The sequence below is a fragment of the Pogona vitticeps genome, chromosome 2 (assembly GCF_051106095.1).
Source record: "Pogona vitticeps strain Pit_001003342236 chromosome 2, PviZW2.1, whole genome shotgun sequence".
Taxonomy (NCBI): domain Eukaryota; kingdom Metazoa; phylum Chordata; class Lepidosauria; order Squamata; family Agamidae; genus Pogona; species Pogona vitticeps.
The window spans coordinates 245,668,103-245,688,228 of record NC_135784.1 but is presented as its reverse complement, the minus strand read 5'-3'; the positions used below and the strand labels follow the sequence as shown (position 1 = coordinate 245,688,228).

The following is a 20,126-nucleotide window of genomic DNA, read 5'->3' as shown; positions in this document are numbered from 1 at the left end:
CAATGTGACAAAACCTAATATTCAAGGAATTTCCTTGTTTCCCTGAAAATAAGACCTAACCTGAAAATAAGCCCTAGTATGATTTTTCAGGATGCTCGTAATATAAGCCCTACCCTAAAAACAAGCCCCAGTCAAGTGAAACCCCATCCTCCACCACTGTGTAGCAACCAGAAGATGACACAACTGTATTTGAATAAATGTAGATTGTTGTACATGAAAAAAACAACACATCCCCTGAAAATACACCCTAATGCATTTTTTGGAGCAAAAATTAATATAATTTTTTTCTCTGGCTCCGCCTCCCAACAGCTCTCATTGGTACATGCCAATAATCTTCTACCTGACCCAAAGCAGGGTGATCGCTACATACCTCCCCCCTTAAAAAGTTTGTTCTATGAGGGGAAACCCAACAGTTTGCATGCACATATAACAACTTACCAATACTTATACATACTTGCCATAGGGGATTCTATCAAGTAATACATTTACTATTTAAACTTACCTCATTATATCATTCTGACAACCATATATTCATAAACACTTTCGTTAGATTAAATCACACATTACAGATAAAAACATAAACATTTACATTTACACTTAATCACTAGGTCTTCTGGACAAAGCATCCGCTACCACATTTAAAGATTCTTTGATGTTTTTAATTTCAAAGTCATAATCTTGGAGAATCAAGGAACATCTGGTCAGTTTGCTAATGTTCATTTGCAAAGTTCTCAACCATTTAAAAGGTGAGTGGTCAGTGTACAGGGTAAACTTTCTTCTCCATCTGTATGGCTTATGTTTCCTCCAGGTCCATACAATAGACAGGTATGCCCTCTCAATGGCAGACAAATGTCTCTCACAAGGTTGAATTCTTCTGCTGGTAAAAGTCACTGGGCGTAGACGCTCATTGTTATCCACTTGGCACAGTTCACCTCCACATCCGATGCTCAATGCACCCACACAGCTGAGGAATTCCCAATTTGAGTTTGGCGCACCAAACACTGGTTTTGAAGTTCACACTCTCTTCCAATGATCAACAATCACCTGGCACTCTTGACGTCCACTGGATTCCCCCCACTCACCTTTTCCGGCTGAAGCCTGCTTTCTTTCTGGCTCATGGCTTCACTTTCTCAGCTGGGGAAAGGTAGGCAGTTTCTTTTCCTCCTCCAGAACATCTATGGCTGCATCCTTCTTTGAAATCTTATTGCTCTGGCTTTCACTCTCACCCATAAATTCACCAACAGGAAATTTAGTTGCACTAAGTGAGGAAACACTATAATGGGTCACCTCAAGATTCACCAACAAATTTCTTTTAGGTGAAATCTCAAACACTTGGGTTATTTCAGAGGTGTTGAGACTTCCATCATCTGGTTTTATGGGCAAGGGTTTGCCTAGCAAGATTTTAAGTGCCTTTGCAGCTGCATGAGGAGCCTTCCCAGTACTAGTCCCTTCAGCTTTCCAGTACTGTTGTGACACATCTACAGGTCCTGACCATGCTAACTGCAATTCACTCCCCTCTGTGAGTCTCAGCACCCCCACTATATCCTCAGGACAGATCGCTCTTCCTGGGCCTTTTCATTACACCAGCCCCTCTTCTTTTCTTGAGCATCCCCCAAAGCTTTGTCCTGCTATCTCTAAGGACTTTTGCAGACCCACGCATTGGCAAGAGGTCGAGATCACTGGTGATGGGCATAACTTAGCTTTATTTTTGTCATTTACGGTACCACTTGCTTGACACGTATCACAAGCCTGACAAAACTGCTTAACCTGCTGACACATTGCTGGCTAGTAAAAGTTCCTTGCAGCCCTTTGTTTGGTACACGATATTCCCATGTGAGATCCAAAAGCATCACTATGCGCCTTGCTTTGGCTCTATATTTCCAGGCACAATCAGTTGTTTAAGGTTTCCATCTCCATCCATCCCTCTGAGGTGCTAACAAAACATCCCTATATAACAGATCGTTATCTATTATATCTCTCTCTGGGTATTCAGGCAATAATGAAGAGGGAGTTCCATTAGCCTTCTCAAAGCACTGTGTAAGGGTGGTATTCTCCTTCTGTTCCTTATCAAATGATGAATTATTAGGGGTTTTCATAAATATAACTTCTGCCATTTCATCCACGTCAGAGTTTTCTTTTAAACTGGGGCTTTCCAGGTTACTTTCAGAAGTTAGGGATTTCATTTTTCCCTCAGGGATTGTTAACTGCTCCCCCTGGGAATGTGTTACTACAAAAGCACTCTGCACATGCTTAGTGAGATCTAATCCAATCAAACAAGGTGCAGGTATTTGATCAGAAATTACTACATCCCAAAATCCAACCTAGTTTCTATAGTTTATCTTTACTTTAGCCATAGGTAAAATCACTGGCATAGAACTTATTTCCTTGATGGTAACAGTTTGATTTGGAAGTATTTGTTCTTTAGGAACCACATCAGGGTGAGACAGGGTTATGTGAGAACAGGTATCTACAATTCCAACATAAGATGTCTCATTAATAAGAATTTTCTCACCAGAGTTCTGTAGTAAAATATCTGCCTTTATAAGAAAGCACTGAATGACTCTGGCTTGTGGCAGATCAGAATTTTCTGTTGTGCTAGTTGCCATGGAGACAGAACCATTGTTACAAACTCCTTCAGTGGCTTCCAGTGGTTTTATACAGAAATCCTTTTTGGTTTGACTATCATCTTTTCCATTTTTATTTTTATTGTTTTCAATACAATTTGATTGAACATGGCCAAACTTGCTACAATTATAAGACTGTAAGTCTTTCAATCATACTGAGGAGATCTGTCAAACTTTTCCTCAGGGTTCATTTCTGTCGGCGGACTTAGGGCCTGGCAACTTAGGTGAGGTACTAAGCTGGTCATCTTTCCCTGATATTTTACTGATGTAATTTTTATTGAATGGTTTCTTAATGTTGTCCCAGTTCTGCCTGTAAAATTTTACCTCAGAAAACAGGATCTCTAATTTCACTAATAGAATCAGCATATTCAGACGTCTGTAATATGTTTTTAGGATTTTTGCCTTTCATTAAATAACACAGTTACCCAGGCAAAATGGAATAACATTGTTCTAAACCAACTACATTTTTCATTTGGTCTAGGGAAGTGACATTTTCATGTTCCATCCATTTGTCCAAACATTGAATTAATTTAGCCCCCACTTGGGCATAAGATTCTTCAGGCTTTTTGGTAAGGGAACAAAATTTTCTCCTAAAGTGTTCTGCATTTATGCCAACTCTAGAATATACCATTTTTCTATATGCCTCAAAATCTCGAGCTTGCTCAAGAGGCATCTGAGAATAAAGCTCATCTAAATCTTCACTTATTTGTGATCTCAAAACTATCATCCTTTCACCATCGTTAATCTCAAAGTCCCAGCACATGCTCTCAAATGATATCAGGAAAGATTTAGAGCAAGGTTCCTCAGAATGTGAAGTATGAATCTTGTGTCTTTCTGAGCCTGATGTTTTGACGGAGAGACCACAAGCCAATCGTCTATATAAGGATAGACCTGAATTTTCTGTAGACGTAAGTAAGCGGCTACGGGTGCCATGCACTTGGTAAATGTCCTTGGTGCTGTCGAGAGCCCGAATGGGAGGGCCAGAAACTGGTAAATTTTGTCCTGAAATATGAACCGGAGGTATCTTCGGTGTTTGGGATGTACAGTCACGTGAAAGTATGCATCCTTTAGGTCTATCACCACAAACCAGCTGTTTTTCTTTAACAGGTGGATTATGGAGTCCAGCGTCACCATGCGGAAGCGTCTTGGCAAGTGTTTAGAGTTCTTAGGTCCAGAATGGGTCCGATTCCTCCTCCTTTCTTCGGAACGGTGAAGTATCGGGAGTAGAACCCGTTTCTGATGTCCCTTGTGGGAACCTTTTGAATAGCTTTTTTCTTTAGAACAGACAGAACTTTTTCTTCTAGAGCAGGATCAAATGATGTATGTTTTACCTGTCCTAGAGGAGGATATTCTATAAATTCCAGCTGGTAGCTGAAATGTATAATTTTTAAGACCCAGGAGTCTTTTGTGATAATGGTCCAATTTGGAAGGTAGGGTTGTAATCTTGTCGTGAAATGCTTTCTGAATGGTGTGATGGCGTAATCAAAGGTACTGTTTGGATTTTTTGGAAGGAGGCTTGTAAGACTGCCTATGATGAAATGACTGAGGACGGTAGTTGGAAGTCGAGGAAGAGGCTTGTGAAGATCTGTGTTGAGGTAAGTTTTTGAAAGGCTTGTACTGTTAAGCAGGTTGAGAGTACTGGGTGTATGTTGTATCTGGCCTGAGTCTGGATGGAATAACACTTGTTTTTTTTTTTTTCATTTTGTGCAGCTCTTCCAGGTTTCCATCGGTTTTCTCATTGAAGAGTCCCTTGGTATCAAAGGGTAAGTTTTCCACTCTTGTTTTAACATCCTCCATTATATTAGCTGCTCTCAACCATGCGTGTCTACGTAGAGTGACAGCTGACATAAGTACCCTGGATGCAGCTTCAGCAGCATGCCTGGTAGACAGTCTTTGATGTTTTGAAACTGTTTGGGCTTTTTCATAAGTATTTAAGAAGCCCTGTCTGACATCTTCAAGAATCATTTTAAGCCCAGGCAAAATCCAAAGCCAGAGTTGTCTTTGGTAAGCTCCTAACACTGTCTGGTAGTTTGTTACCCGTAAAAGGAAAGATATAAGCGAGTAAATTTTTCTCCCGAGAACTTCTAATTTTCTGCCTTCCCTATTCGTTTGAGTCACATGTGATTTTCCTGTGGGTCTGGAGCAGCTCGTCTCCACAATCAAGGAATTAGGTATCGGATGTTTAAGCAGAAAATTGGTGTCACTCCCATGAACTCGATACAAATTCTCCATGCATCTGAACATGGGAGTTGATGTGGAAGGCTGATTCCAGGTGTCTTTGATAATATCTAGTAGAGCTGGAATAAATGTAAGGCTTAGTGGTGCGGACCTTTCCTGGTTTATGTCACCGAATATAAGGTCCTCTGTCGGTGGAGTAGGTTGCTCAATCTCCATCTTAAGGGTCTTAGCCAGTCTAGAAAGCATTTGAGTGTAAGAAGAAAAATCTTCAGAGGGGGAAGAACCATGGTTGTCAGCCATATCTGATTCCACCACTTCTCCCTCTGGTAAATCATCCTTGCATGGTTGTTGAGGAACATTATTTTCAGGAGCAGAAGAATCATCTGAAAAAATATCCTCCTGTTCTGAAGTAGAAAAGTGGTGAGGCTTCTTGTGAGCATATCTGTCGACGTCATGGAGAGAAGAAGCAGTCTGTTTTGAAGATGGGACAATCGTTGATGCCGAAAGAGCAGGAGCTGACTACGCAGGACACTTCTTTGAGGTCGTGGCAAAGTCTTTTCTCTTCTCAACATGCTTTTGATGTCGATGTCTACAAGGGGATGCTGACGAAGAAGAATCGTAAATATATTTCACCTTCCTTTTTCGTCTACATCTATCAGTCGACGTTGAAGAAGTGTCTGATGAAGAGGAATCCTTTCGGTGTCAACGTTGATGCTTCTTGTGTCTTGACCCATATTGGTCGGACTCATCCGAGTGATCCCTATGTTGATGTCGAGATGACCTCGGGAGCACTATCACCTCACAGCGAGGGGATTGACGTTGATCTGGAGACATGTGCTTAGACTTTGCTGTATGCTTTCAAGGCGGAGAGCTCAGCCTCAAAGCGACTGACGACACCGATGGAGCCAAAGACGCTGGCCTGGTTGACACAGGGCTATGACGGGCAGAAAGGAATCCTGCAGTGGTACTTGCAAGCTGGCTCGGCGTCGGAGAAGAGACGCCTATAGAAGGAATTGGCTCAGCTTGTCAAGGAGGGAGCTGCCTCCGACAAAGATTCTCTGTCTCTAGATGAGTCCTCTAGAATAGAAGATGGTAAAGAAGCCGAAACTGGTGGTAACTGCTTAAGGTGTTCCTTTGCCTTAACTGGAGCCTTTGTCTTTGCTTGTTTTGCAGGTTTTGAAGAAGTAGTTGAAGAGGATTTCGGCATCGATGAAGATTTCTTCACAGAAATTGATTTCTTAGGTGGTTTATCTGAAGTTTTGCTAACTGAAGGTTGAAGGGAGACATTGGCATCTGAACGGGGGGTAGCCGAAGGCGATGAGATTTCCATTTCTGACAGTTTGGATGATGATAAAGTAGAGTCCCAAATGTGATATTTAAGTCTCTACTGCCTTGCTTTTAAAACTGCTTTGGTAAAGCTTTTACAATGTTTGCAGGACTGAGTTAGGTGAGCCTCTCCTAAACAAAAAAGACAATGATCATGTCTGTCATGGAAAAGAAGTTTTCTAGAGCAAACCACGCAGCGGCTGAATGGACCTGAGGGGGACATAAGGTAGCGAAAGTCAATTTTGTCTTACTTGGAACTTTGGCACAGCGGAGTGAAAAGGTGGGAAGAATAGGAAAAAAATCCGAAGTGACCAAGTTAGTAGAGCGAAGCAGCATGAGTGGTCAAAACACAGTCCATGTTGGGGAAATAGATATTAGAATAGTTGAGGACGAAACCAGATCGAAAAACCGTAGAATTCAGTCAGAAAATTGAAAAAAATAGCAAGCTCGATGTGAGAGGTTCCAAATCGCTCGGCGGAAAAATGGAACTGAGGCTTTGGCGGGCAGAGCATGTGCATTAGAGGCAAATTAACTTGTTATTTTTCTATTCAAAGCTCGAGAAGATTCCGAGAGGTCCAGCGCAGGTGCTGATTTAACCTTTTTGTGTGCATTCAGAGGCCATGCTGAAGACGTAGATGTTTTTCTGGAACTCTGTCTTTCTCTATAATCCAGCGCATGTTAGCAATTTGGACTCTGCCCCTTCGAAATCCAGCTTGTACTTCTGGGAGTTCTCAGTCCACATACTGCTGAAGCCTACCTTGTAGGATTTTGAGCATAACCTTGCTAGCGTGTGAAATGAGTGCAATTGTATGGTAGTTGGAGCATTCTTTGGCACTGCCCTTCTTTGGGATTGGGATGTAGACTGATCTTTTTCATTTTTTCTTTTTTTGAATATTTATTTAAGGACAGGGTAAGGTATACAAAAAGTAAGGGGTAATAGGGAAAAGGGGTTAGGGGGATAGGAGAACACAGAGTATAAAATCATCGAATCAATTCATATTACAATAGCAAATCAACTTTTTGTTTTTTCACAATTTGATTACCCTCCTGCTTTCATCTTATAATTCAATTTTAGTTTGATTCTATGTTATTCCAACACTATCTGGTAACTGCAGCCATTTATACAATACATCCCATCGTTCAGTTTTCTTTTCAACTGAACATTTGTTCAGCCCATCTGACAGGATATCCATTTTTGTCATTTCCCATATTTCCCCAATAAGTTTCTCTTGTTTCAGTATCTCTGCTTTCTTGAGATTTTTAACATAATGCTTTTTAATTTTGGAAGCTGCATAGGTCACTGGATGACTCTTTATACCATCTATGTTACCTGGTGTCATGCCCAATAAAGTCAGTTCTGAAGTTTGTGCAACTTCATTTAACTGTTGTTTGGCATCTAATGTCCCCTCTTTCATCACTTTCATCAGATCTTCTATTTTGCTAAGACCTTCATTCACTTGCTGAAACCCTGTTATTATTGTCTTTTGCATAGTAATCTGCCATTCCTTTTCTATTTCTTGTACCACTGTTCCAAAACTTTGGGATTGAACAGACCAAGTCTCCATTTGTTGTCTTAAATTTTTGGAGGCCATCTCAGACTTTGGGGTTTGTATAGATGATACTATGCCCTTAACCACAGTGATCACCTTTTAGATATTCTTCTACAGTTTTCACAATTTTATCAACAATCCAAACCCCTCATCATAAACCTCCCCTTAGATCTCCCGCCAATCTTTATCCAAATATTATAATATAAAAACCAGCTTTTAACCCAGCAAAATTTAGAGTCAAATAGAACCGTGGCACAATTATTTCTTCTCCCGAGTTTAGCAAGCTTCTGTTCTCAAACTCCCACACAGTCCAACAAGCAAAACAACAATCACAGAATCTCAGACTGTCCAGTAGTTGTCCTTGAAGACCGTCTTATGATCTTTCTATTAACCCATTGATACTCCTCAGTCCAGTCGACCACTTCAGCTCCTTCTTTCTTCTCCAGAAAACCACCAGATTCTATTATCAAATGTTCACAGAGTCCAGGAAAGAGAAAAGAGAAATACGTCCAAACCAAACTGTATTCACAGAACTCAAGTCTCTTGAATCCTGTCCAGTGGTATTACTGTCTGGGATTCTTTTCTAGAAACACAAGATTTATTTTTCCGTCTCACTCTCTCGGCTTTGAAATCAGTCTGCTGTATTAAGAGTTAGTTTCGCTTTTGAGGCAGACTGATAAGATAGGCTCGCCGCTGCTTTTCTTCTTTCAGCCAAATATTTTCATTCTTATTTCAGCTTAATGGGGCTGTTTCATAAATCAAACGCTTCAGCTTATTTAGTTGTTATATATTTTAAGCTTATATTGGTTGTTCTCTTCTCCCCCAGTAAAGGGTTACTCACGGCTCAGTGCCAAATATGGCTCCCCGCCTCCAATCTGGGTTTGCCTCCCATTCTTCTCCTTCCGCTGCTCACCATCTGCTTCAGAGAGAATTCTCCTAGACTCTCTTTCAATCCCCATTTCAAAAAGGGGATCCCGGACCGGACGGGTTCCAGTTTTTCCAGAGAGCTCTTCTCTGGAGCTACTGGCAGCACCGCAACAAAGCCCCGCCTCCGGGATGTAGACTGATATTTTCCAGTCCTCTGGCCACTGCTGAGTTTTCCAAACTTGCTGGCATATTGAATGTAGCACCTTAACAGCATCATCCTTCACCACGACAAGGCAGCAATCCATGAAGGGTAATAATGATGGCTTTGCATAAACAGGTGTCTCTTAATTATGTCTGCTAATAAGACTTCGTCTCTTCATGGACCTGCTGTAGGTCAATTAAAGTTTTGATAGAAAAATGTGTAAAAGTTCTTGCAAACCCCGTTTTTGCAGATATTTTGACTGTGTGAGTCTTGCTCCTGTTTAAAAACAACTGATGATAACAGGAAAAAACATACAGGGAGAAATTTCCACTGCTGTAATACGGAAAATAAATAAATAATCCCCCAGCACACACAAAGAAAGTATAATGGGAAATCTATTCTTTTCTATGTTTTGGAAATGCTTTTATAACTGTTGCATACCCTTGTTTTAAAAGAGGGCATAATGTTAATGCAGTATTCAACCTGAGAAAGACTGAGGATAGTGTTAAAAGCAGTGTACAAAGTTTTTGTGTGGTTCAAATCTTCGTGTGGCAGCAAAGGAAGAAACCCACACAAAGAAAAAGGACAAAAACCTGATGCCAAATATATTTAATTATTTAGAAATAGCTGATATATTCTGTAGTGAAATACTCTTTCATAAACTCTAGTTATGGGAATAGAGAAAAAGACAATTGGATACACACACACACACACACACACACACACACACAGAGTGGTGCCTCGCATTGCGATGTTAATTCGTTCCGCAAAAATCGCTGCAGAACGAAAATGTCGCTATGCGATATTAAAAAGCCCATAGAAACGCACTGAAACTCCTTCAATGCATTCCTATGGGCTTAAAATTCACAGTTCAGCGAAGATTCTCCATAGCGCTGACATTTTCGCTGCCTCTTAAGCGAGGAATCCATCCCTAAACACAGCGGGTGGCCATTTTGTTTACCCGGTGGCCATTTTGAAACTGCCGATTAGCTGTTTTAAAATTGTAGCTTTGCGATGCTTGGTTCCCGAAGCAGGGAACCGAGCATTGCAAAGGGAAATTCCCCCATAGGGAACATCGCAAAGCGATCACTTTTGCGATCGCAAAAAAATGCGTCGCAAAGCAATTTCATCGCTAAACGGAGCTATTGCTATGCGAGGCACCACTGTATGTATGTGTGTGTGTGTGTGTGTGTGTGTGTGTGTGTGTGTGTGTGTGTGTGTGTGTGTGTGTGTGTGTGTGTGTAAACCATAAAGCTGATAAAATAGCTCAAATCCTTAAAATGTATATAAAATAAGTAACAAACAATTCCAAATAATAACTCCATAGAGCTTACAATGGACCTGTAAAAATGATTAAATGGGTCTCTATCTTAAAAAAGATCAAAAGAATTTGCCTGCTTGTGTACCAGTATTTATTTATATACTGTACATGACTGATAAATATAATGATTGAAAAAAAAAAACTTCTCTCTTCATACTTAACAGGCATGAGTTGCTGGAAAAGCAATAAGGATTAGTGGCTGGAGACATTAGAGACATTTAGCACCAAGCCTGTAGAATTTGTCTTCTACTTGGGTGTTTAAAAAAAATATCTTGAGGAAGTCAACATGCACAAAACTGTCTCTCCTACAGAAGACATTGAAGGTAGACACCCACATTTTTAGTAACTTCTTAACAAATCAAAGCTGGTCAAGAACTGAATTTAAAGTGCCTTAAAACTTCAGACAATGCTCATGGGAAGCTAGGAACCAATATTCTTGTTCCTATAACCACCAAGAAATACAATTAAAAATTAAATTGTGGTGTTATATGCAAACATTCCTGAACTGTGTAACAATTCATCTCTAAATCATAAACAAAATACCTCTGGATGCAGGCTGAGCTAAATGTTATTTTCTGGGAAGAAAGACAAGTCACAAAACATAAGAAAGAGAAAAGATACAGAAAACATCAGGAAAAACAGTGTCTTTGTTTAAATTCAAATGAATTTAAAATATAAAAAATCTGAGCAATTATCTTTCGCTGCATAAACTTCCATTATCTATCTGTTCTAAAACCCCAAAAGAAAGTTATCACTGCATTTATGTAATTTAGCAGTAATGCTCAACCAAGAATGCATTCATTCTTTGATGTCAGATATCACACAGATGCACTCTTATCAGCACCTTAAGTGATCCAGACGTTTTGTCAATGTGAATTTATTCCATGTTCTTCTTAAAATCAGAATTTTAAAAATAACATCAGATCTCATGGTGTTGTGAACATTTTTACAAAATCAGCTTAGTTGCCACTCCACCGGAGTGAATATATCTGTACTTTAGGGCCACTTCCTATTGTTTGGGTTAAACTGTGGTTTCTTAATTCATGTTCTATGGTTTAAAATTTGGTACATAAAGAAATGCAACAGATTACGTTTGCATAAACACAGACTTTGTGTACTCTGGAAATGAAGTCTCTTCAATTTGGTCCATACCGTTTTCCTAAAATTAAGACTTAACATGAAAATAAGCCATAGTATGATTTTTCAGGATGCTCATAATATAAGCCCTACCCCAAAAATAAGCCCCAGTTAAGTGAAACCCCACTCTCCACCATTGTGCAGCATTGTACAGCAACCAAAAGAAGATGACATGACTGTATATGAATAAATGGAGATTGTTGTACATGAAAAAAAAAATCCCGTGAAAATGAGCCCCAATGCATTTTTGGAGCAAAATTTAATATAAGACCCTGTGTTCTTTTCGGGGAAACATGGTAGTATCTTCATTTGGAGTATAGCATAGATATTTTACATCAGCTTCAAATCAAAACTAGAATGCAGTCCAAGTGCAAAAGTAGATGAGTTCCTTTAGTAAGCTGATACTCAACCAGTTTTTTCACTGATGAACTAATGCTAATATGAAACATTTAACAAAAAATTACAAATCTCTCCCCCTCTTCCCTTCTTTTTTGTACGCACAGAAATACTGTAGATGGGATCTGTCTTGTATTCATGTACATATGTCCTTTCTAAAACATATGAATGCAGGGAAAGATAATGCAAGATATATCATGCTACTCACATTATATTAGTTTGGGGGCAAGAGATTAATAAAAAAACCAGACATTTTTAGCATTGTGGAGACAATCTGAACTATACAAAGTGATGGGAAAATCATAACACATACTAAGTATAGTGTGTACATTGGATGATGCAAAGAGACAGTAATAAGCAGACCCAAATTTGTGTATGTGCCAAATTACAGAAAAAACCCACAAGCTTCTATGCAGTTTCTCTAACAAAAGGATGCCTAGTGCACCAAGATGGAATGAGATATCATGATGGTGATCTTCTCTACCATCCACTCTTAATATGAGAGCATATCTATGTATGTCTTTTGTGTAACCCAAACCAATAAATCATCAGTATAAAGCAAAATTAAGGACATGCCTAAATTGTAAGACAGGCTTATATATGAAGAAATTGAAGATGATGAACACAGTCACTTGATTTAATTACAACTTTATAACCAGAAATATTGTTGAAAAAATTAGATTAAGTTAGGCCTTAAATTGATGATGGTTTTCAAAGACCTTCTGAGCATATAGTTTATATTTTTTCTTTAGCAACTAACAAATGTACAGTAGGAACACCACCTACCCTTTATAATAATTGATCTTACGTCCCTCTCTCCATAATGAGCACTCGCAGTATGAATGTGCCAGTCTACACTTGCAGAAGAAGTTTAGTGTGACAAGCGCAAGAAATTAGCAGAATTCTTGAGTCCAGGGATCTGGCCTCCATCACCTAGAAGCACCACAATGCAACATATGGATCTTCAGCTATCAGCATCTGCTATCCACTTGAGGGATGTGCCAATACACCACTTACCTGCATCAGCTCTGGATCGCTGACCTGGTGCCTTCCCAAATGGGGTCTTCATTCATCTGTATTTAAGTGAGCAGCAAAGCTGCTGAACTAGGGTGAAAATCCAGTTCTAGTAGCCGTTGTGAAGTTTCCCAGTCTTGGAATAACAGATGCAATAGTACAGATGTCAAATCAGAATTGTTGTTCTCCCCCAAACTGAGCAGATCTGCCTTCAGTTACAACAATCTGCAAGAGAAAGAGAGAGGGATAAGAGACTGCTAATCTGTAGTCCTATAGAGACTGTAGGAAAGTAATTGGGACCTCTGTGTATTTAAAAGGACCAGAAAAAGCTTTCTGCTTGTCCTTTCTCTCTAAGCAGTGCAAATTCCCTCCAACCTCTCCCTTCACTAGCCACAGTCTAGCAACATAAATAACAGTTGCTGCTGCCCTTCTTATTCATCATTGCTTGGGCTTCACAAAATACACCATTAGCTCTCACCTACCTACTGGGAGGAAAGCAGTACCCCTTCCATCAATTTTAGTGTCCAGGTTACCAAGGATATTTCTTCTTCACTTCCCTCCCCTAACTGGGTGTTTCCAGTGCACACAATCTCCTCCCATTAAATCTACTTAAGAACAAAGTAATTCTTCAATAACTCTGTGAGGTTGTGCAAGTGTGCATCCTTAGCCCCAGCACACAGGTAGCAGGCAGCTGGGAGGGTGAGTTTCCACAGGATCAGGTTGGCTGGAGACACTCCCTGCAGCTGCAGAAGATTAGAGACAGCTGGAGGAAACAGGGTCCAGGGGAATAAAAGATCAGAACTGGGAAGAAATTGTTGTCATCTATTGTGGAGGAACCCCCATGTCATGCTTGTCCATCATGGTGAGCTCAAGGGCAGGAGCCTATGAGAGGACAGGAGGGGCAGAACCAGAAGAACCAGAGAGAGTTAGGAGACTGAATTGAGAAAAAAGTCAGAAATTGGAAAGTTGGAATGCTAGAGAGAATAGGAATGAGTTCAAAAGTATATAGAGAATAAATAGTCAATGAATATTGTAAAAGTGAATAAAGATACCTACAAACCAAAATAACATCAAATGATATTTAATGAATAATCCTAAAAATCTGTGATTTACTCCCGTGATTTGCATAACAACTATAATATAAATAAATCTGCTGTATTGGCAGCACACGTCTAAGATCTATTTGGTATTGAGGGAATGATACCTGATGGCAGTGTGAAGTGAGGAAATGCATCCAGAGGGTGGACTTGTGTTAAGGGAAAATAAACAAAGGACACTGGGTAGACGCGACACCTATCTTGGAAGAAGAGGATGTACAGTGGGGTCTCGACTTACGAACGGCTCGACATACGAACGTTTCGACTTATGAACTACTCTCATAGGACTATATGGACTCGACTTACGAACTTAGATTCGAGTTACGAACTCTTTTTTTCCTTTTTTTAAAAGCCAAATCATCTTAGGTTAAAAGGAAAAAAATAAAAAAATATCCCCCTCTAGTGGCAGAAGGTGGAATAGCAGCTTCCCATTAGTTTCTATGGACGAAAAGAGCAGAAATGGATTAAATGGTTTTCAATGCATTCCTATGGGAAATGCAGATTCGACTTAAGAACTTTTCGACCTGAGAACTGCCTTCCAATACGGATTAAGTTCGTAAGTCGAGACCCCACTGTACAAGAGGATGACAGGGCCTGTCTATCCTTGCCAGGTTTATTGGCTTGTGTCAGGAGCCAGGCATTGGAAAATTCAGCCATGTGTTTGGACAAGGCCTTGTTAGCCTGCATGCTTCCCAAGCTTTGGAGAGGGAAGGGACAGAGAGAGACAAGCTGCAGAGACTGAGTTCTTGTGCTCATTTATACAAGCTTTCTCTCAAAGACCTAAGCTTTCTCCTCCTGCCTACCCTCCTGGACTCTGGAGGAATTCCAGTAAAACTAGCTGGGCTCCAAGGTGACAAGTAATTTAAAAATTGCAATTCATCCTTATAGGACTGAGAGGGGAAAGGCAGAGGACCTGTTCCTGTAACTACAGTAAACACTTGACTTACGAACTTAATCCGTTCCAGATCAGCATTTGTAAGTTGAAAAGTCCGTAAGTCAGTTTCCCATTTCCCATAGGAATGCATTGAAACCCCGTTAATCCACACCAGCTGAATAAAAAAATATAAAATAAAATAAAATAAAAAGCACCAAACACTGCAAGCCCCTAGGCCTGCAAAACACAACCCCACCAGCCCAATCCCACCCTGCAAAATAAAAAAAGGAAAAGCAGCACCTAACTCCACCGACGCTGCCGGGCCAGGACTTCCACTGCCGGGCCAGGGCTCCACCACTGCCGCCGGGTCAGGGCTACCGCTGCAGGGCCAGGCTCTTTCTCCCCCACCCTGCAGCTTCTCCCAAAGGGCTGATCCCGAGCGTGGGGGGACAGAAAGGCTGGATCCCCATGCTCTGGAGCAGCCCTTTGGGAGAAGTCATGGGGCGGGACAGAAAGGTGATCCAGCCTTCTCCCCCCCCCCCACGCTCAGGAGCAGCCCCGGTAGCGGCGGCAGAAGTCCAGGCCCGGTAGCGGAGAAAAGCAGCAGGGAAGCCGGGGAAGCCTCTGGCAGCGGTGATCACGGCAGTGGGACGGCCCAGGAGGCTGGGCCCAGCCAGGATGGCCCAACGGCTTGCCTCCCAGTGCCAGTAGCAGCAGCGGTGGAAGCCAGAGAGGCTGAGCCTCCCTTTTCCTAACCGTTGGGGTGAAAGAGCTACAAAGAAGCAGCCTCTTCACCACCAACAGTTCGAATTTCCCGCCCTTTCCCCCTGCCTTTTTTCAGTTTGTAATTCGTAAGTCAAGGGTTGACTGTAATAAAAACTGATATGAATCTTTATTTAGGCTGCAACTAAAGCAACGAGATACTGAGTCTCTGAGTGCAAAGGGAAAAGGCACACAGAACTAGACAGATTATAGTTTCATTTGTCCTAATCATTGAACAACTTCTTTTTAGGGTATATCTTGTTGTGCCTTCTTCTCTTACAGTGCCCTTGACATTTGTAATAGTTTCCTCATTTATATTCTCAACAATTTTTCTCTCAGAGTTTCTCCTTTTTGCAATTATTGTGAAATATCAAAGAGTACAAATTGTGCAGCAACCTGTCAATTTGATGTGTTTCCACTCTATTACCCACAGGTTCCAGCTGTCAATAAAATACCTGAACTCATTCATTTTAAACTAATTTATTCTAATACACTAAACAACTTTTAACTTATGATTTAAAATGGTGCACTATGTAGTCTCAATTAACTATCCTTAACATATGGTTAAAGAAGGTCCATTTTCATAACTATATAGTGATTGCACAATGGAGTTTTATGAGCAGAACTGTGCAACAAGCTAACTATTGGTTATATCAAGCGTAAGTATGCAATTCTTTATATGTTCACTCTTTTTTTTCTTCAGTTAGTCAGTCGGCAGGGATACAGTATTTCTTTGTTAGATTTGCTGTTTGGGGTTATAAATAGGTTGTGATACCCAAATCAAGATGGGTAAAAATCAATAATTAAAAAAAACTGATTGCAATCAAGATTAAAATCAACAATCATTTTAAATTTAAATTGTCAAAACACAATCAATTTTTAAAATTCAAATCAATTTTTAAAATTTAAATCCTGATTTAAATTAAATCCAACCCAGTCCAAAATATCTTTTTCCATTTTTTCCTTTCCATATCAAATGCTGTTTCATGTATTTTGTGATCAATCAACTTCCCTGTATATGCATCTGCTAATTCAAACAAATCTAGTTTGGTCATGCTTATTTGTGTCACTCCAACTTTCCCAATCTCTCATTTTCACATATGTGGTATCTGTACTAGAAATCTCACTTCCTATGGACATGTGTTTCATAAGGAAGGTACTTCTGAGCAGCTGTCATCATTGTCTATTACCTCTCAGTCTGGTATAATTGTTATTTCTTCCATAAGTACATTTGGCAACTGCTCTGCTTTCCTCAAAATCATTCTGATGCAACACTGACCTACTTTGAAAATTATGAAAATACCTAATAAAATGAGTATAATAATTATGATATACTGTAATATAGTTTCTACTATACTGATTAACTATGAGGAAAAAACATCTACCTAAACTTTTGAATCGAGGTGTATTTTTTCCATATTTTTTCACTTCTGCTTTAATCTTGCCCACATTTTCAAAAAAATGACTTACTACCATCGGGGTACACAAACAACACTTTTCACCAATTAACTTGCAGCCTCCACCCTCTTGAGCCAACAAAAATCACCGGCAACTGCATTCTGCAAAACTCTTTCATGGCTTCCACTTCAGAAGCAATTTTCCTTAATGCATCCTCTCTATTGTTAGCCAAAATTTGAAAAACAGCTCTTCCGATAGCATGTTAATACCTACTCCTGGTAATATAGTGTCCCATAATCAATACTATCCATTATACAGGAAAGATGTCCTTTTGGCCTTGTGACTTTTTGTATTTGATTGTTTTACTGGTTGCATACTTGGGAACATCACTCCCAGAGCATGTATCTGTGTGTTTGTGTGTTTGTCATCAAAATATATTCAAATAAGTGCTATGTTGGCATGTGAATAAAGTCCATCTGTATATGAACAAAAGGTCACCATGGAGGAGGATGGGACATTTGTTGAGTCAACAGCACCTTTCCTACATTGAAATATATGGCATAAATGGAACACAATTGTTGAGTCAGAGAACAAACCTCCAGAGTAAACCATTCTTTACAAACTGCCGATATGATTTCCTGTTGTCCAACATGGGAGGGGCTACGTTGGATTCAAACAAGATAAAGCAAAAGAGAGTGCAGAACCACAATAGGCCACCTGCACTCTTGCATATAGTCTCTCTATCTCTGTAACACCTAGCCTTATTCCATATGTGCTTTTCACTCATAGGAGCAGACGATCGAATCTGAATCAAATCTGCCACAGGGGCCAACAGAGGTGGGTTCTTAAGGTAGAACGAATGTTCTCCAAAGCATGAAAAGGGTTTCAGTTTTAGCAGAGGAATTCAACAGAGCATTTCCTCAGCAACATCATCTGTCAACTGGTGAGCATAACATTTGATAACTGCAAGATGTTTAGGGAGCTAATTGCTTCTAAAAGGCCCCAACAAAAGGGCAATTTTTAATAGGAGCTCCTTCAGTAGTGAGAAATCTCCAGTATTTCCATAACCGACCATAGTCGTTGGCAACCTCAGAGGCATATATATTATCTTTATAGAGGTTTACTGTGCATCCTGTTGCTAAATGATAGGCTCTGGTGAGAGCCGCAAGTTCAGCTGAATGAATACTTGGGAGAGACCTTCTTTCAATGACTTTGAATTGGGAGCAAACAGCATATCCAGTAACAAATTACTCTTGATGGTACTGGAGACATAAACCATCAACATAAAGAATTAAATGAGGATTCTACATGGATATATCTACGAAAGTTTGTGGTTTAGACAAGACAGAATGAAAGCATCATGAGGCTCACCATCAGACGGAAGAGGAAGAAATGAAGCCATGTTCAAAATTGGACTATGCTTCAAAGTGATACATGGATAAGAAAATGAAATGGCTTCATACCTGGTCAAGCAAACCCCAGACATATTTTGAATTTTGGCTCTAAGCAGAAAAGCTGCTGCAGCATGACACACTGCCATTATCAAAGAGTGGCCAAGGACAATGTTTGCTGACTATTCCAACTGCCACTGCCTTAAACAAGGAGGAAATCCAGCCACCACAGGATCCAAGGTTGTGGAATAATAAGCCACAGATCGTTGGAGGAAAACATTGGGTGAAACATTATGAGCAATATTATCTTTCTCATGGTAGAATAAAGACAAAGATTTGGTATAACCAGGTAAGTCCAAAGCTAAGCCAAAGGAAACAGTCTGTTTAAGAGCAACAAAAGCTTGTTCAGCATCAAATGTCCACTGAAGAGTTTCTGGGATATCAGGCCTGTATGGACCTGGAGAGGGTACACTAGAGCAGTGGTTCTTAACGTGGGCGATAATGCCCCCCAGGGGGCGATTTCATTTTTCAGGGGGGCGGTAGAACGAAAAGGGGCGGCGTGGTGGCGCTGGAGGAGAAGGGGGTGGTAGGGGGGTGCTGCAGCAAGCCAAACCTGTGAAGATGGCTGCAGCCTTTTTACAATGTGCATGAATATATATTTTCCTCCAATCTTAATTTAGTTTCAGAGTTTTCATCTTGAAATTTTTAGTTCCTGCATTGCGGTTTGTTTTTATGCCCTTTTAATATTTCTTTTTGAGTCTTAAAATTCGCTTGCAACTAAATCATTAAATGTTACTTTTGGGGGGCATTTCATTTTCTTGGAATTGAATTTTGTTTTCAGGGGTCATTGGATTTAAGTGTCATAAATAAATAAATAAATAAATAAATAAATAAATAAATAAATAAATAAATAAATAAATAAATAAATAAATAAATAAATAAATAAATAAGATATCACCGCGGGGAGGGGGGCGATGATAACTTCCTCAATGGCTCAAGGGGGCGTTTCTTTCAAAAAGGTTAAGAACCACTGCACTAGAGCTGTATAACCAAGGATCCACTACAACAGGAACACATTTCTTTCTATGTGGTTTGCAGAGGAAGCTTCAAAATAGTGTCTACCCTGGACTGAAGAAAATGCTGTGTACTACCAGAAATATCATTTCCCAAATAAACAACACAAGTTTGGCCTAGCTGCAATTTTTCCTTGGAAATGTTGTGACCTTTGTCAGTCAAAGCTTTCAAAAGTACCAAACTTCTACAGCTTGATAGGCTAACAGAAAATCAATGAAACATTCTTACAAGCTTCTACAGCTGGACAGGCTAACAGAAAATCATCTATACTGTATATTGAGTTAGGACAGATTTCCTGGAAATCCAACTTCTTCCCTTTTTCAAATTCAGGGGAAATGTTCAAATTCAGGGGTAAAATGGAAGGCAAGTCCATAAATCCCTCTGAAATTCTGGAGAATGTGAGCTGTTGCTGACATATTGAAAGGCAAAAAGAAATTTGAGTATCTAAATGGATTAGAATAGATAGGAAAACTGAAGATAAATCTACTACAGAAATATAAGAGATAAAATGATGCCTTGAATCAATCCAACCCCCCCCCCAAATATCATATAATACATAGGTTCTTAACCTGTGGTCCGTGCAGACCCCCAGGGTGCTGCAATGTCCTCACAAAGGGTCAGTGAAGGTTCGAAGAAATGTTATGATCTTTTGCAGTTAAAACAGAAAGAATGAATGAAAGAAAGAAGAAAAGGAAATGTAGAACAAAATCTTAATTTCTTTTGCTTGTTTGTGCAAAACTTGGCTTTTCTAACCTGCCTCCATTAAAAAAACAAAAGTAATAATCACTTATGAAAACAACTGTTTGATAGTAACTGTTTGATATTTCTACACACGGTGAACATACAAGTGAATGACACTGAGGGGCTGAGAGACAGCAAGTGACATTTCTTGCTATTGCACAGACTGTCAGAAGT

At 39.9% G+C, this 20,126-nt stretch overlaps 1 protein-coding gene and 1 long non-coding RNA gene across 12 annotated transcripts in view; one reads left to right on the top strand and one right to left on the bottom strand.

The window, feature by feature from the left end:
- SPIN1 (spindlin 1) overlaps positions 1-20,126 on the bottom strand; it is a 75,442-nt gene that overhangs the window by 13,442 nt on the left and 41,874 nt on the right. For 8 of the 11 annotated variants that reach the window (XM_072992367.2, XM_020796579.3, XM_020796578.3 and 5 more), the window contains one exon: positions 12,619-12,840. In XM_072992367.2, coding sequence (XP_072848468.1) covers positions 12,619-12,670 — 52 coding nt within the window. In that variant the 5' untranslated portion in view covers positions 12,671-12,840. Of the gene's footprint in view, positions 1-12,387; positions 12,535-12,618; positions 12,841-13,097; positions 18,611-20,126 lie in introns of those variants that run through there. The other 3 variants (XM_072992369.2, XM_078386194.1, XM_072992368.2) reach the window with 2 other exon arrangements.
- On the top strand, positions 15-11,424 carry LOC144586979 (uncharacterized). Its single transcript, XR_013542094.1, has 2 exons — positions 15-4,387; positions 5,976-11,424. It is a non-coding gene; the product is annotated as an uncharacterized LOC144586979 (long non-coding RNA).